A 17,799-nucleotide genomic window follows, 5' to 3' on the forward strand; every position below is an offset into this window, starting at 1 on the left:
TACTGTTTCAAATTCCTTGATTTTTTGAATGCCCCAGTTCCAGATTACATACCAAAAACACAAGTGCCTCTCCTTTGGTGCATTCTGGCCATTGCCAGGAAAGTCATCACAATAAATTGTAAAAGTAAAAATATTCTCTTTTTTATTGAATTTATCTGCTCAGCAAAAAATGTATGTGATAAGAAATTACAAATTGTGTATAACAGAATGTCAGATATCACACATAAACATTTATCTTGGCTAAATTTATTGGAAAAATATTAATGGTTTTATTCAGTGTCAGTTTTTGATCTATTGTCAGTTTTCATTCATCTTCATGAATGGGTTCCAGATCCAAGGCTGGGTCTGACTCTGACGTTACTGCAGCTCATAGAAACATTCAAGCTCTCCCCTTCCCACAATGCACTGAGACCCTGTCACCTCAGATCTCATTTGTAGCTTTCACTGCCATAGTTTCTGACGGCTCTCGAGCTTTGTGGTGATATTAGGTGATATTTACTTGAATTTGTAATTTCTTTTTCTGTCCTTCTGTCCCTGTCTTTGTTTTTTCATTGCCTTTAAAAAAAAAAAAGAAGAAAAAAAAAGGGAGGTTTCCTTATTATCCCTTTTTTGTCCCCCACTGAATACCTTTTTTCCTTTCTAGTATTTCTTCTTCTTTCTGTTTGATTTGTCTGAGAAAGGATTTAAAAAGTGCAGCCATTGCGGGCACAAGATGCCCATTTCTGATGGACATTCTCTTTGCTTATATTGTCTAGGTCTCTTGCACTTGGACTGTGAGATATGTGGGGCTTTTAATCCAAGGCCCATCAATGAGAGAAAGCATAAGTTGATTTTAAAAGGCCTGCTGCCCTCCTCTTTTTCTGTGGCCTTACCAAAAGATCAGCCCTCTACTTCTTCCCACAAACATGGGAAAAGGCCTAGGTCAGCCAAGATTGCAGCTTCATAGGAGCCAGTGAAGAAGTTGTCAAGATCGGATCTGACCTCCCCAGCCATGTCAAAGGTCGCGGATCTGAAGAATGCCTGTTTATCTTTGGAGCCTACGAAAAAGATAGTTTTGGAGCCAAAGTCTTCGGATCCGAAACCCTAGCCTCAACGCACTTATTGACCCAGCTCCATCTTGTCATCCTTCTCCTTTTCTGGTGAGGCATTCCAGGCCTGCTTCTGTTGTGTCCTCTCGTTTGACCCGAAGTCTCACTGAAGCACATGTGGCGACAATGGTGAGGGAGCTGGTCACCGAGCAGATCCAGAAAGGTACCTTGTTTAGTTCCATCCTCATTGGATGTAGGATGTCTTCCTGTTGACACTGTTTTTCTGACTGACCCCATGCTCTCAGAGCTCTTGGGTCCAAGTGTCCTGGACCAGTGTGGGTCAGATCCAAGGAAATTGGTTTCATCGGATCTGACTATAACCTTGAGCTTCTCCCTTCTGATGTCTTTGAATCCACAAGGCTCCCAGAGCCAAGGCCTCCACGTCTGGTCCAGGGTGGTGGTATTAACTCCGATATATTTGGAGCCTTCCCTCCCTCTTAGAGCCTTGGTGCTGGACAGCTTGAGTCAGGCTTTCTCCTCAGGTGATCACCCTTTGGAAGTGGAGGGGAGGTCAACAGACCAGAGACGCTTGTCATCTGCTCTGTTGGTTTCCTCATCCCCAGGGAAATCAGCCATCAAGGTGATTCAGGAGGTCTTCTCTGAATCTTTAGAGGGGGCTGGACCTCCCCACTGACCCATCCCTGACTATCCATCTGGTTCTGTCACATGATCCCCATCATTACTCGCAGGGACAGCCAGCCCAGGGCCTTCAGTCTACCTGATCTGGGATCCCTAGCTCTTCTGATACTTCTTCGGACAATCCCAGTGAAGATGTCCCTCATAAGTGAAGGTGTAATGAGGAAGCACCTTGACTCACAGGAGGAGTCTCTTAACACACATACTGATTTCGATGAAGGAGAAGGGTCTCTCAACCTTCCACCCGAAGACATCTCCTTTGGAGACATCCTTGAACTCCTGAAGCAGAAGAGTGGCTGGTCTGTTCACACCCCTTCCTCTGAGAAATCAGTATGCTTGGAGGCTCGGCGCTGACCCTCCTGGGTCACCCCACCTCCCGGTGAATTAGTGGATTTGATTTGTCGGAAGGCATGGAAGGAGACTGATTTGGTCGAGCCAGTACCAAAGAGACCTGATAGAATCATGGCACCCCCCGGTAGAAAGGCAGTATTGGATTAAGGGTGTACCAGTTGATGCCATGGTCATGGCGGCAGCCACAAAGAAAGAACTTGCAGAAGAGAGTTCACCTGCCCACCCTCCTAACATGACGTCTAGGTCGATGGACAGACTGGAGAAGTGAGTTTACACTTCAGTCACCTTTGCTATCTGATTGCTAAACTATTTAGCCCATTTTATGAGGTTGCAAGGGGACTTAATCAAGGAACTTTCCAGCTCGTTGGCAAAGGTAGCGACTAAGGAGGCTCAAACTTGTGTTGCTCTTCAGTTAAATACCTTACAGTGTGTGGTTAATTCTTCCATACAGTTGTTATCTAATGCTACAGAGGGTGCTGCACAGGCAGCAGGTTCAGGCTTAGCCATGAGGTGACAAGCTTGGCTGCGTCTATGAGATTTTGCAGAACCTTTTAAGTCTTCATTTGTCAACATTCTGTTTGATGGATCATCACTTTTTGGCCCTACGGTGAAGGAAACTCTTCTCAGGTGTGAGAAGGATGGGAAGGTGCTTTCTGCCATTGGAGTACATTTTTCGACCCCTCAGTGATCTTTTTCCAGAGTGGGGGTCATAAAATGTGGTTCATGAAGTCACAAGGTCCATTCCCTTACACATGACCAGACGTCTTGGCTCCAAAACTATCTTTTTCGTAGGCTCCAAAGATAAGCAGGCATTATTCAGATCGACCGAGGAGGTGGGGTGACCCAGGAGGAAGATGGGTCAGCGCCGAGCCTCCAAGCATACTGATTTCTCAGAGGAAGGGGTGTGAACAGACCAGCCACTCTTCTGCTTCAGGAGTTCAAGGATGTCTCCAAAGATAATGAGATCATGCCACCTGGCTACAACTTACACAGAGCTGATCGACTAAACAAAAAGGGTGGTGGTATTGCTGTGCTCTACAAAGCCACGCTAAATGTCACTATCAACCCCATACAGCCACCCCAGATCTCTAATGTCGAAATACAAGCACTAAAAATAGAACTAAACAGGGACAAAAAAATTAATCTAATAGTTACCTATATCCCCCCTGGGAAAAACACCGAAACAATTGAGAATCTTCTAAGCTGGCTATCAAACAACTATCCTCAAGAAACCATTATCTTAGGAGATGTAAACCTAGACTGGCATCTCTGTTCCTCAGAGTTAAATTCCACAGCAATAAATCTCCACGGATTCCAACAGACAATAACTTCCTCTACCAGGATAGGTAACAGCAAACAAAAAGAGAGCATCCTAGACTGGATCCTTATAAACAGTCAAAATCATAACTATGTATCAGGGACCCTACCAAATGACCTCAGTGATCACCTCATCACCTACCTAAAGAAAAACAAGATAACCTACTCGAATCAGCCCATGTATAGATCTGTTAGAAACAGGCAACACTTTGACCTCATAAAATTCCAGACAGAACTCAAATCATATAACTGGGCATCCCTTAAGCTTCTCCCACTAGAAGAGGCAGTATTAAATTTTAATAACACATTTCTAACTATACTTGAGGCTAATGCCCCAAAAAGACAAATTAGAATTAAAACAAAAATAACACCCTGGCTAACAAAGGAGACCAAATCCTTAATCAAACTAAGAAACAAAACCTGGAATACATGGCGTACTACCAAGTCCCCTCGACCGCATTAAATTCCAACAGCAAAGAAATCTGACCAAAAAAACAATAACCCTAGACAAAAAAATTACTACTGCCAACTACAAAACAAACACCAAAACAATCCCCAAAAATTCTGGGCCAGTTTAAACAATCTACTCCACCCAGGTAAAAGCTCAACTCCTATCCCAGAAAAACTATCAGATAAGAGCCCAGAGGAAGTAGCCAATTCCTTTAATTCCTTCTTCACGGACACAATACAATCCCTTGCCAATCAGCTATCTACCAATTGCCCCCAGTTAACAGATATCCCCAAATGTCCATACCTATCTTTAAATTTCAACCTGTCCCCACTGCCTATATTTGCTCACTACTGAAGAAACCTAAACCAACCACTCTCTCTGCTGACCTTCTCCCATCCGAATATTTACAAAAGCTGTTGATGTCATAGCTTACCCTATCTCTATTCTTATCAATCGTACCTTGACTGAAGCCAAACTTCCCTCAATATGGAAAATATCCTATGTGATACCACTCCATAAAGGAGGCTCATCGACTGAACTATCAAATTACAGGCCCATAGCCATATTGTCACCTTTGGCCAAAATCATGGAGAAATGTGTGCATAGACAGCTCCTTTACTATCTAACCCAAAACAACCTACTCTCCAGTTCTCAACATGGCTTTAGGCCACACCATAGTACAACCACTGCTCTCCTCTCGCTTATTGAAACAATTAATCTCAACCGAATAACAAAAAAATATCGTCAGCTCTCTTTTTGGACCTATCAAAGGCCTTTGATTTGGTGAACCATCAACTACTACACAATACCCTAAAAAATCTCCATCTAGACAACATAACCCTAGATTGGTTTCAAGCCTATCTCCAAGATAGACAGCAAGCTGTACTCTGGCAGAACAGGCTCTCTAGCCTCCTATCTAATACCATAGGAGTTCCTCAAGGTTCCATACTGGGACCTCTCCTCTTTACTGTTTTTATTAATGACCTCTATAAAGCCATCCCAGATGCCACCTGCATTCAATATGCTGACGATTCGACGTTAGTCTGTTCTGATTCATCCCCAGTTAATTTATTATCAAAAACCCAATCATGCTTTACAGCAGTTGAAAATTGGTTACTGGGACATCGACTTATTCTGAATCCAAATAAAACCAAACTGTTAATCTTCTACCCCACTCACAAGATCATACCCACACCCTTCCATATCCAATCCAAAATGGGACAATCATCTCCTGACTCCCACACTAAACTTCTGGGAGTGACCATTGACAATAAACTTAAATTTGATATCCATATTAATCAAACTGTTAAAACCGTAAACAAAAAACTTGGGTCGCTCTATCGAATAAAATCCTTTCTTACCCCAATAGCAAAAATAGCCACTGCCCGCTCCCATCTCCTCTCCACCCTCTTATATGCTTCCCCTATTTTCACAAATCTTAACACTACTGAATTAAACAAACTTACATGTTGTTATAATCATATTGCAAGATTTGCAACTGGCACACCCTATAGAACCCATCATTGTACCAACCTACAAAGCCTGGGTTGGATCGAATTCCCCAACCTTCTACAGCAGAGCCAACTCATAGTAGCATTTAAAATTCTTAATCTGACAAAACCCCTGCACTGATAAACTTAATCAAACCTTACAACAATCTCAATAGTTTACGCTCCTCAAACAAACTACTAGCTCAAACGGTAAAATCCAACAACTCAGGGGGTGATGCTCTCTTTGCCAATGCAATAGGAAAAATCTGGAACTCCCTTCCATCCAGCCTCACCACCATTTCCTCCATAAAACTCTTCAAAAAGAGACTAAATCACCACCTTCAGATACACTGGCTATGCCAATGTATAAGCCCAGTCTGACTTCAACTAAACAAGATTTTTCCTCCTCCCTTTAGGACCAATGACGGTACCACTACCATTTCTCTCTTCTGTTTTCCCTCTTATTCCCTTTTCTATATAATTCCCTAGTCTTATTATCCTATTTAATTCCTGCTACTACTATCCGAAAGGTCTACCTAAAAGGAAAAAGTCTGTTATACTATGAGTTTTTGTGTTCTTTTTTTTGAATATTTTTTTCTTTACATGTCTTGAGCAATGAGTAGAAATATTCTAAAATGTCTCCTATTCTTGTGTAAAATACTTAAGTGAACATACTGTATTATATCAACATAGTGTATTCTTATTTGCTTATACATGGAGCTTTTCTCCCTGGGCCTCCGCTGAAAATGGACATGTATCCAGTCGGACTCTCCCGGTTAACAAATGTAAAATAAAATAAATAAATAAATAAATAAAATAAATGTGGAACCGGTTCTCCCATAGGCAGAGGGGGAAACGGAATAATAGAAGATGCCCAAGAGCCACAGGAGGTCCACAGAATAATGGGTCCAGAGAACTATTCTTTGACAAATCCTATCAGCGATCCTGAATTATAGGCCTGATTGTTGTCCTCTGGAGGCAGTCTGGGGATATTTTTCTCTGCAAAAAATCAGCCTGGCTAAATTTAAGAAACGATACTTGGGTGCAGAGAATTATAACCAGAGGTTATTCTATACCATTTTCCCTTCCTCCTCCAATGACGAACAAACTTTCAGACATTACACCTAGTCAACAGGAGCCAGCAACTCAACAGATACTACAGTTGCTAGAAAAAAGAGCGATCCAAGAGATTCCACCAGACCATAAAGTATCTGGAACTTACTCAAGGTTCTTTTTAGTACCAAAAGAAAACAAGGGACTGGAGACCAATTTTAGATTTCAGCACGTTAAACAATTCAGTCACCCATACACATTTCTGGATGGTCACGGTACAGTCAATTCTACCCTTTTTGGGAAAGGACTGGATATGCTCGATAGTAGGTCTATCATATAAAAATGAAGAGATGATCCAAGAGGCACCTTTGCTTCAGAGTGGGATCCAGTCATTTCCAGTTCAGACCTCTGCTCTTTGGAATCACTACAGCCCCCCGAGTGTTTAGCAAATGTATGACAGTAGTAGCAGCTACCTTGAGATTGCAAGGAATCCTTGTTTCCTTATCTGGACGAGTGGCTCATCACCGCTCCAGTCAGGCATCAACTGGTACAAGCAACAGATCAGGTTTTACAGACCTGTTCAATGCTGGGAATCACTACAGATCATGGAAAGTCTATCCTGCAGCCCACACAAAGAGTAGAGTTCATTAGAGCACTATTCAACACATCATCTGTGGTTGTCTCCATTCCCTATCCTTGTCTTCTAAACATCAGAAACCAAACAAGGAAGATAATTTGCAGTTCAAAATTTTCGGCCAGGAAAGTGTTACAAGCTCTGGGATTGATGGCGGCAGCCATTACTTTAGTTCCTCTGGCGAGATATTATATGAGAGTTCTACAGTGAATGCTGCAAACAATGGTCCTTCACCCACCCAATTTCAGCAACGATAAAGATAACTCAAACATGCAAGGACTACCTCAAGTGGTGGATTCACTCAGATCAACCTCAGCAAGGTCACCCATTTGTAATACTTTATCCCAAGACTGTAGTGACCGCAGACACCTCCCAGATCGGGTGGGGGGGGGCATTATCTGGGAGGTGTCCATGGTCACTGCAGCCTTGGGATAAAGTGACCATGGACACCTCCCAGATAGGGTGGGGGGGCATTATCCGGGAAAGACAGTTCAAGACACTTGGTTCCCCAAAGAGGCCAATTTGCTTATAAATATCCTGGAGATGAGAGCGGTGCTGTTAGCATTGCAAGTATTCTAAGGCTCCCTTCCTTTGGGAATGATTTGCAATCCAAACGGACAACTTGTTTGTTGTTTGATATATCGGCAAACAAGGAGGAACCAGATCTTACCCTCTATGTTGAGAAGCCCTCAGAGTATGGCAGTGGGTGTTAGCCTCCAGTCACTTTCTGGTAGTAAAACACATTCCGTTAAAGTCCAGTGTGATTGCAGACAAGCTCAGCAGATCCATTCTGCTGCCTCACAAGTGTGCCCTCAACCACCAAGTCATGAAAATGACTTTTCTTCGGTGGGGCCAACCCCGTTGTGACCTATTTACATCCCCTCTGAATAACAAATGCAGTAGCTTCTTTACCCTAATCCCCCCTATGGGGGAGTCACCAAGGGATGCTCTCCTACTCAGTTGGCCCCCTGGTCTCTTATATGCCTACTCCCCTGATCCCCATGTTTTTACAGATGTTTTTACATTCAGATTGAAGACCAAGAGAATCCTCATTGCACCTTACTGGCCTCAACAGATATGGTTCTCCTTCCTGTGGTCTCACCTCCTAGCTCCACCATGGATTCTGGATCCAATTCCAGACCTTCTGTTGCATCTGACAGGATTGACTTCTCCGGACCTAACAAACCTCAAACCAACTGCATGGTTTCTCCAGTTCCCATGATAGCCAGGCAGTCTAACTTGTCCCCCCACCATTCCATTTTGTTATCCTCCCACAAACCTTCTACGAGGAAATTATATAAGAGCAAATGGAAAAGGTTTGTCATTTGGGATGAACAACATGATATAGAGCCTTTCACAGCACCCACCTATATGGTTCTTTAGTACCTTGCGGAATTATTTCATAAAGGAGCTAGTGCTTCTACCATTAAGGTTCAGTTAGCAGCTATCTTGAATTTTTATGTTGGAATTTCAAATTCTTCATTGGTGTCTGCCAACATTTTATTTTGAAAGGTATGCTTCTTCTGAGACCCCCTTTGAAGGCTCTTATATCTCCTTGGGACCTTTCCTTAATACTTCAGGCTTTAACTGCTTCTCCTTTTGAACCAGGAACCAAGTGTATATTAAAAGGGTCTATATTATGCCATTGAAACACCGTAACAGCAAACACCACATCGTCGACAAATATTCAGTGAAATTCACTTCCACGATTCACTGAATACTTAAAGGGCAAACAAATACTTGCCCCGCAACTCAACAGAACTAAATGTATCTAAACCAAACCCACCCCCCCAACTAAATATACCAACTCCGAGATTCCACTACAGTGGAGAAAAGAGCAAAATTGTGTAGTTGGCCAAGTATGTCTTTGCCCTTTAAGTATTGAGCGAATTGCGGAAGTGAATTTCACTGAATACTTGTCGACAATGTGATGTTCACTGTTACGGAGTTTTGACAGCATAATATAGATCCCATTAAAATTTCTCTCCTGGAAAACTGCATTTCTAGTAGCCATCACCTCTGCTAGGAGAGTTTCAGAAATTCAGGCCTTATCTTATGTGGACCAGTGCTTCCTTTCTTTTGAAGGTAGTGTCAGAGACAGCATCAATCAATCCATCAACCTGGTAGTATTTTTTCCAAACTACAGTAATAAGGGGAGATTTCTTCTCCACTCACTGGATGTCCATAGGCAGTTACGCTACTATCTGCATAGAACTAAAGAATTCAGAAAATCAGACCAACTATGTTTCCTTTGCACATCAGAAATTAGGCCAGCCTGTTAAAAAAGTGACTATAGCCAAGTGGATTACAGAATGCATTACTTTGGCTTACACAATCTCGAATATTCCTCTACAGAAACCGGTAAAAGCTCATTCCACCAGATCAGTGGTGACAGCCTTGGTTTTTCAGTCTAGAGCCTCCTTAGATGCCATTTGTGCAGCTGCTACATGGTCAAATCCACACAGTTTTATCAATCATTACAAGTAGGATTTGATATCAAGAGGTAGATCAGTATTTTGCTAGACTGTTCTCCGGTTTATCCTTCCTTAATGTCTGCCCAGAGCTCAGGTAGCTGGGGTCTCTGTCCCATTCATGAGGATGAATGAAAATTAACATCATCTGAAGTTATGTACTCACCATAACATTCTGTCTGAGCTGTTTTTTTTTTCATTCGTCCTCAAACCCCCTCCCTCCATCACCCTTCCCTTCATTTTTTTTTTTCTGTCTTGGGCTGAATGTGGGGAAACAAAAGATTTCCCAGATCTTGAGGGCTAATCTCTGTAAACCTGATATTGTATGTCTTATCACCTAACTTAGTTATAACTGTTTTTCCCTTTTTTATCAAGAACAGTCTCAGCTTTGCAGATAATTTTTATAATTTGTGGTATAGAGGTACTTTTTTGGCATGCATTTCTTGTGTCTCTAAAGCTATGGACATAATCTGCAGTGACAGGGCGACAGTGCATTATGGGTAGGGGAGAGTTCGAGAGCTCGAATGTTCCCATGAGCTGTAGTAATGGCCGAGTTGGATCAGACCTCAGATCTAGAACCCATTTGTGAGGCTGAATGAAAATAGGCAACACAGGTGGAATGTTATAGTGCATAACTTCTTTTTATGGACCCTGTATATAGTTTTGTTTCTTAGTTGATTGTTATGTATTATAAAAATGTATATTATAATTTCATACTTATCTAAAATGCAATAAAAACTAAAAAAAAAGATACTAATACATGTTTTTGTATCTTGTAGTATGGGGGACAGGAACACCTGAATGCACCTCCCCGGGAGCTGTTGCTGGCTCAAACCGAAGACTATGTGGAGTATTCGCGGCATGGAGCTATCATTAAAGGACAGGAAAAGGCAATTGCTTGTTCCAAATATGAAGAAGATGTATTGATCAACAACCATAAGGTATGAAATTATACTTAAACTACAGGTGTTAAACTCATTTGGTCTCCTTACTTCTAAAAATAATACCTGACATTATACACAGTTTTAGTTATGCATTTTGGAAACTGAACAGCAAAATGTCTTTTTTTATACCTGTGGACTAAGTCTCTTACCTTTTTGTAATTTCAGGCTTCATGTGGCTTTACTGTGAGCTATTTCCCCACAGTTTACTACTCTGTAAAACATTTCTATTTCAAGAAAAGTTACCACATAGGGATGTGCATATAAGACATCCATTTAGTGGTCTAATCATGGTTATTTATTTTACTCCATTTTGCCCACTGCCCCAGAGTTGTGACCTGTTATTTGCAGAGGGAGTCCAGTCAGGCTTATGAGCTCCATCCAGCTCCTGTGACAATCTCGTCTGCAGCAGTCATCATCCACAGATTTTCTAAGCAAGCTGAGAACAAAAGTACATTGTCAGGCCTCTCTTTTGAATCACACACACTCCTAGGGATAATTTAGAATCCAATGTTGTCTGCTGTATCTGGCTTTAACCTGTGGGTCTTCGGATCCGATACTGGCCTTGGCTCCACTTCACTTACCCACAACTCCCCGCTCCTCACCATAATCCTCAGTTCTAGCTTGCTGCCATTCCATCAGCAGCTCAATTTTGGCTCCACTTGGTGTATGCTTTGTAGGTATAGCTTGGTGTTTTTGATGAGAATTTTACTTCCCTTACCCTTGTTATACAATTAGTTTATTTTTTGTGGGCGTTAGGTAGGTAGTTAGGTTTGTTGTCAAATCTCATTTCTCATCTAGCAGATCTGGATTCCTCCCAACCCTCAGTCCCTCAAGTTAACCACATGGTTCCTTCAGTTCCCTTGATGGATAGAAATCCCAAGCTTTGACAGGATGTTGTTCACATATTGACTTAGTCTCAAAAACAGTCCACTAGAAAAGTGTATTCCAGTAAGTGGAGAATGTCCTGTGGATGGAATCTCATGGACTCAACCCTTTTTCCACTCCTTTGGAATCCGTTTTGATTTTCTCGCTGAGTTGTTTAAATCAGGTTCCAGTTTTTCTGCAATTAAAGTGCAATTCGCGGCCATCTCTAACTTTAATGTTGGAAGAGATAATGTGCCACTGTCTTCTCTCAAGATTTCCAAGTCATTCCTCAGGGGTACCTTTTTGCTCCATCCCCCAGTTCAGGATCCATTTTCTTCCTGGGATTTGCCCCTTGTTTTGCAGGTCCTTGTTGACCCTCCATTTGAACCTTCATGTACTTCTGTCATGAAGCTCTTGTCTTGGAAAACTTTGTTTTTGGTGGTGGTTACTTCTGCAAGGAGAGTTTTTTTCACCTCCTTATTTGGTGTTTCATTAAGACAGGGTTTCTGTTTGTACAAACCCTTCTTTTCTGCCAAGGGTAGCCTCAAAGAATAACCTTAACAGTTCTATTCATTTTCCTGTGTTTTTCCCAGTTTCTGCAGTAAAGGTGAATACTTTTTGCATTGTTTGGATATACATAGGCAATTGAGATTTTATTTGGATCATGCCAAACCTTTTAGAAAATCCAGTCAGTTGTTTGTCTTCTTTTCAAAATCCAGACTGGGCTCACCTGTGTCTAAAGTAACTTTATCCAAGTGGCTGTCATGTTATATTTTGTTTTCATAGCATGTCCTCCCCACGGTCATGTGGGCGTTCGAAAGACATGCGTTGAATGGGCGTGCCTTCGTTGAAGGTTGGGCATTGGGCTGGCAACTCGACACCATAAAAACCAACTGCCAATCATTAGTGGCTGTGGCGACCCCTAACCGGGAAACGCCAAAAGACAAACAAAACAATTCTTTGCAAGGCAAGATTCTTACACACACACAAGCCTAAGGGTCATTCGACAAGGACTATAGCTACTTCTACAGCTTTCCTTTCTAGATTATTGGTGGATGATTTTTGTGCAGCTGCTACTTGCCTGGGTCTCCACACTTTTGTGTCACATTGTAAGCTGGATATTCATTCTAGATCCAGAGTTTCCACTAGCTTCTCCGTGTTGCAGAATATCCTTCCTTAGTTCCTCTTGAGGAATGTTTTGTGGCTGGGAACTCTGTCACACATAACGATAGATCTTTGTTATCTTTCTCCATCTGGTTCAACCTTCCCACCTCCTGTCCCCTCCTTTGGTTGTTATGGCAAGCTTCCCCTTTTTTAATGACCAGACAGTGGATGTTGTCTGTTCCTTATTTTTGGAGTCCTGCATCCTCCTTAGTTGGGGAACCTTTTTAGTTTATTTTGAAAATGGTCATCATGGGGCAAACGCAATTTAAGTATTAGGGTGAGGAGTTGTAGAGTTGTGGGTAATGGAGGAGGAGCCATGCAAGTTCAAAGTCTGATGTAATTGGCTGGTGACAGATCCAAGTTGGCCCAAAAACCCACAGCTTGAACCAAATGGAGACCAACAACATTGATCTATCATTATGGTAAGTACATAACCTTTGTTTCACCAGTATGATTATCCACATGTCTTTGGGGTATGGGAGGAAACGAGTACTCATAGAAAATCACGTGAACACAGGAAGGACATGCAGTCATTCCCCAGAAGATAACCCCAACTAAGAGTCAAAATGGAACACCTCTTGCTGTGAGGTGAGAGTGCATCTTACTGCACCACTGTGCTGCCCCTTGTAGAGGGAGCATGTGGTATTACTTTGCCAACCTGTCTCTTGCATTTCTGAGGCTCACATTTGATTGAAGCTGACAGTTCACAGGTGTAATATTGCAGCTTACTGAATATGACTTTCATTGAGTTAGGTAAATACTGATTTGGACATGTGCCTTGAAGGTGGCAACTCCCTTTCTATTGTCATGTGGAGAGTGTCTCCATGCAACCTGTACATAAATGTTATACCACCAGTGTTGCAGAACCATGGGAAAGAGAGTGAATCCCTCTTCCCAAGGTTGTATAAGCTCAGAGTTTTAATATTTAAGTTGGGGCTTTCTGGAATGCACTGCTGTCATAGGTTCATAGGATCATAGGCATTTACTAGGCTATTGACCCAGATGTTATTTCAAGCCTAGCAGATTCATCTTAATGTAATATCATACATATATATATATATATATATATATATATGTTAGTACCCAGGATTGCATGTAGTAGGGACTACCAATGTTCAGGAGGGTTGTGGGTGCTATCCCCGGTAAGCATTTATGGTGTCCCATCCACTCATCCAGCTTCCTCTTGGACAGTGTCATAGACGTGCTCTGCTTCACATGAATTGGCAGCCTGTTCCAAAGATGTGGCAGTCTCTGGGAGACAAATCTGTCCCTCCAGCATGTCCTGTGTAAGCCACAGGCCGTATTTAGGTCCCTGGAACAAGTAGCTCTAGTCTCATTTGATTTGCAGATATGCAGCAAGTTCATTAGGTTTGGGTCTGAGATGGCTGTGTAAGGCAGGCATAAGTCTCCCCTAAGAAGTCTGTACAATAGAGTATAGTGACAGTGAGTTTAGTTGGTCTGTGTATGGCACATGCTGGAGTCGCTTGATCTTCTTTGTTAGAAACTTCTGAGGTCTCTACAGTTGCTGCAGGTGCTTTGTACGGTACATGCCGAACGGGGTGTTATACTCAATTATGGGCCAGATTAGTGCCACGTATAGAGGGGTTTTAACTTCTTTTGCTCTCAAGGTGATGCCTTTACTAATCAAGTGTTCATAGGATCATAGGAAGTTACTAGGCTATTGGCTCTGAGGCCCTTATAAGCCTAGCCAAGAGTTTAGCCCATGTATGGACAAATCAGCACCCGATGCCCCTGTCCAGCAGGGATATGTGTGGAATCCCAGGGATGTAATTTTGATTTCCCATCCTGTTATCCAGGTTGCACTTAAAAAGGGGAAAAGAGGTACTCTACTTGACGTGGAGAGGGAGTCTATTCCACAGATGGGGGAGTCCCTGGGACACAAACCTGTCCTGCCAACAAGTCCTATTGATGTCACAGACCAGGTTGAGGCCGTGTGTGCAGGTTACTCGAGTGAAGCTTAACTTGCGGATATGCAGCAGTCCCATCAAGGCAGGGTCTGAGATCGCCTTGTTTGCCAGACAGATGTCACCTCTGAGGAGTCTGTATGAAACAGAGTAGAGGGATAGGGCTTTTAGCCTATCTGTGTATGGTAGATTTTTGAGGTCTTGGATTCTCTTGGTGAGGAACCTCTGTGGTCTCTCCAGCTGCTGCATGTGCTTTGCAGTACATGCCGAATGAGACGTTGTACTCAATAATGGGCCTTATAAGGGAAGAATACAGGAATGTTATGACCTTCTTGTCCCTGGATGAGATACCCTTACTTATGAGGTGGGCCATGTAGAAAGCTTTCCTTACAATGGAAGCAACATGGTGGTCAAAAGTCAAGTTGCTATCAGTCTGGGTGCCCAAATCCCTCACGACTGACTGAGTGCTTAGGACGTTATTAATGTGATAATTTGTGGGAACATCACTCTCCCCAAAAGGGATGATGATGCATTTTTTTTGTATTCAGCTTGAGGCCATATTTCTGGCACCAGTCATTTGTTTGGATGAGACCCTCTTGGAGGACGTCCACGTCACTAGGGGAATTGATGGCAGCACCCAGCTTGCAGTCATCTGCAAACTTGGTCAGCCATAGCCCCTGGTTTTGGCCTGCACCTCAGAAAAGTATATCCCAAATAAGAGAGGCCCCAAGACCAAACCCTGGGGTACGTCACTTGATACGGGTCTACTGCTTGAGGTGTCTTCTCCTATTTTGACTAGGTGGCTTCTATCAGTGAGCCAGTTAGCTACCCATATGGTAACATATGGATTGATGCCTAGTTGAGAGAGTTTATCTATTATGCCTGAGTGGGGAATAGTGTCAAAAGCTTTGGCCAGGTCAAGGTAGGTGGTGTGCACTATCTTCCCCTCGTCCATGATTTTGGTGACTGTCTCAGAAAAGTCGACTAACTTTAACAGACATGACCTCCCCTTGATGAAGCCAAACTGTGTGAGATCAAGTGTTTGGAAGTTGCCGATGTCCTTGTTATTGAGGTCCATGATCATCCATTCCGTGGCCTTGCATATCAGGCTAGTTAGGCTGATGGGTCTATAATTTCCAGGATCGGTGGATGCTCCACCTTTGTGTAAAGGGATGACAGTGGCTGTCCTCCACTCAGCTGGGATAAAGCCGGTACTCAGGCTTTGGTTGAATAGGGTGCCTAATGGGGCTGCAGGTTCCTGCCTGAGTCCATGTAGGATGCAACCTGGGATGTTATCGGGTCCCATGGAGCCTGTATTTTTTGCCTTTGAGACAGCAGTGATGAACTGATCCCTAGATATAAGAAGGAGGTAGGTACTGGGAGTGTCCTGATTTACTGATGGGGGGGCAGAGGAGTGAAATTTTCACTGAATCAGTCAGGCAGCAAGTTTGCCATATCTACAGCATTTGTATATGTGGTGTCCTTGACCACCACTTCTGAACAGATTGGCTGCTACCTTTGAGATTACGGACATATGTAAAGAAACGTTATGATTGTCTCTAGTAGATGTAGCCAATTTGGACTCAAAGTTTGCTTTGGAAGACTCACTAGTGCTCTTATTTGTTTGTTTAGGCTAAGGAGAGATTGCTTCCAGTTGGGCACCTGCTCCTTCTTGGTCCTGGACAGCAATTATTTTCTTTTGTTCATAGGTTCATAGGTTGGTACTAGGCTATCGGCCCTATGGCCTATGCAAGCCTAACCATAACAATTCCCTGGATATTTCTTCCCACAATATTTACTTCTCTGGACCCCTGTCTAGCAGGGCGACTGACATGATCCCCTGGGTGAATTTCCTATCTCCCATCCAATCATCAAGGTTCCTTTTGAAGAGGGCCAGTGAGGCGCTCTGCTTGACATGTATGGGCAGTCTATTCCAGAGTATGGGAAATCTCTGGGTCAGGAACCTATCCCTCCAGCATTTCCAGTTTGGTTCATTGTGATGACAAGGTTTAGATCCCTGGAACGTGTGGCTCTGAGGGATTGGGATTTCTTTAAGTGGAGCATGTCCAACAGCTCAGGGTTTGACATGGCCTTGTATGTTAAGCAGAGATCGCCTCTGAGTAGACGATATGCCACAGAGTATAGCTGGAGTTTTTTTTAGACAGTCAGCATATGGCATCTGCTTTAGGCCTGTGATTCTTTTAGTGAGGTATTTCTTTGGTCTTTCCAGCTGTTGCAGATGTCTTGTGAGGTACATACCAAACGGGGCATTATACTCTATAATGGGTCTAATGAGGGATGAGTACAGTGGGACAGTGACTTCCTTTTTTTTGGATGAAAAGCCGTTAGTGATGAGGTGTGCCACATAGAAGAATTTCCTGACTGTTGCTGCGATGTGGTTATCGAAAGTGAGACCACTGTCCACCTGTGTCCCGAAGTCTCTCATCACACTTTTGATGTATAGTGTCCTGCCACCTATGTGGTAATTCATGGGTACATGTTTTTTTCCAAAGGGGATAACTGTACATTTCTTGGAATTAAGCTTGAGCCCATGGCTCTGGCACCAGGCATCTGTTTCTATAAGGCCCTTTTGTAGAGTATCCACATCATTTGGGGATTCAATAATGGCTCCCAGTTTGCAGTCATCTGCAAACTTTGTTAGCCAGAGTCCCTTAGAGTTGACCTGTACTTCAGAGAAGTAGATGCCAAACAGGAGTGGTTCCAGGACTGAACCACGAGGTACACCACTTGTCACTTGTCTGGAGCTGAATTTGGAGTCGGCTACTTTTACAGTTTGGGTTCTGTCAGTAGGCCAGTTGGCAACCCATCGAGTGACGTAGGGATTTATGCCCAGCTTAGTAAGTTTATCTATGATTCCAGAATGGGGGATGGTGTCGAAGGCCTTGTCGAGGTCCAGATAGGCTGTGTGGACCACCTTACCCTCGTCCACAGCTCTGGAGACTGATTCAAAGAAGTCAGTCAGATTCAGGAGACAAGATCGGCCCTTCACAAACCCAAACTGGGTGGGGTCCAGTGTTTGAAGGTTGCCAATGTCTTTGTTTATAAGTTCCATGATAATGCATTCCATGCCCTTGCAGATCAGGCTTGTCAGATCCCGGGATCCAAGGCAGATCCTCCCTTGTGGAGCGGGATAACTGTAGCTGTGCGCCACTCAATGGGCATGAAGCCTGAGGTGAGGCTATGATTAAACATGACACTTAGGTGATGTGCCAGTTCATTTTATAGTTCATGTAGTACACAGCCTGGGATGTCATCTAGTCCCATGGATGCTGTATTCTTAGCTTTGGAGAGTGCGGTTTCTACCTGTGTGGCCGTGATTATAAGAATTTGGCAATCTTTTGGTATTGAGATGGGCCCTTTAGGGGGTGAGAGGGGGGTGAAGTTGGCACT

General features: G+C 43.1%; 1 protein-coding gene across 2 annotated transcripts in view; it reads left to right on the forward strand.

The window, feature by feature from the left end:
• SLU7 (SLU7 homolog, splicing factor) overlaps positions 1-17,799 on the forward strand; it is a 906,055-nt gene that overhangs the window by 444,906 nt on the left and 443,350 nt on the right. For both annotated transcript variants that reach the window (XM_044084498.1, XM_044084499.1), the window contains exon 12: positions 10,271-10,432. In XM_044084498.1, the coding sequence (XP_043940433.1) occupies positions 10,271-10,432 (162 nt within the window). The remainder of the gene's footprint in view (positions 1-10,270; positions 10,433-17,799) is intronic.

Source organism: Protopterus annectens, chromosome 9.part0 (assembly GCF_019279795.1).
Source record: "Protopterus annectens isolate FY-2018-M chromosome 9.part0, PAN1.0, whole genome shotgun sequence".
NCBI lineage: Eukaryota > Metazoa > Chordata > Ceratodontiformes > Protopteridae > Protopterus > Protopterus annectens.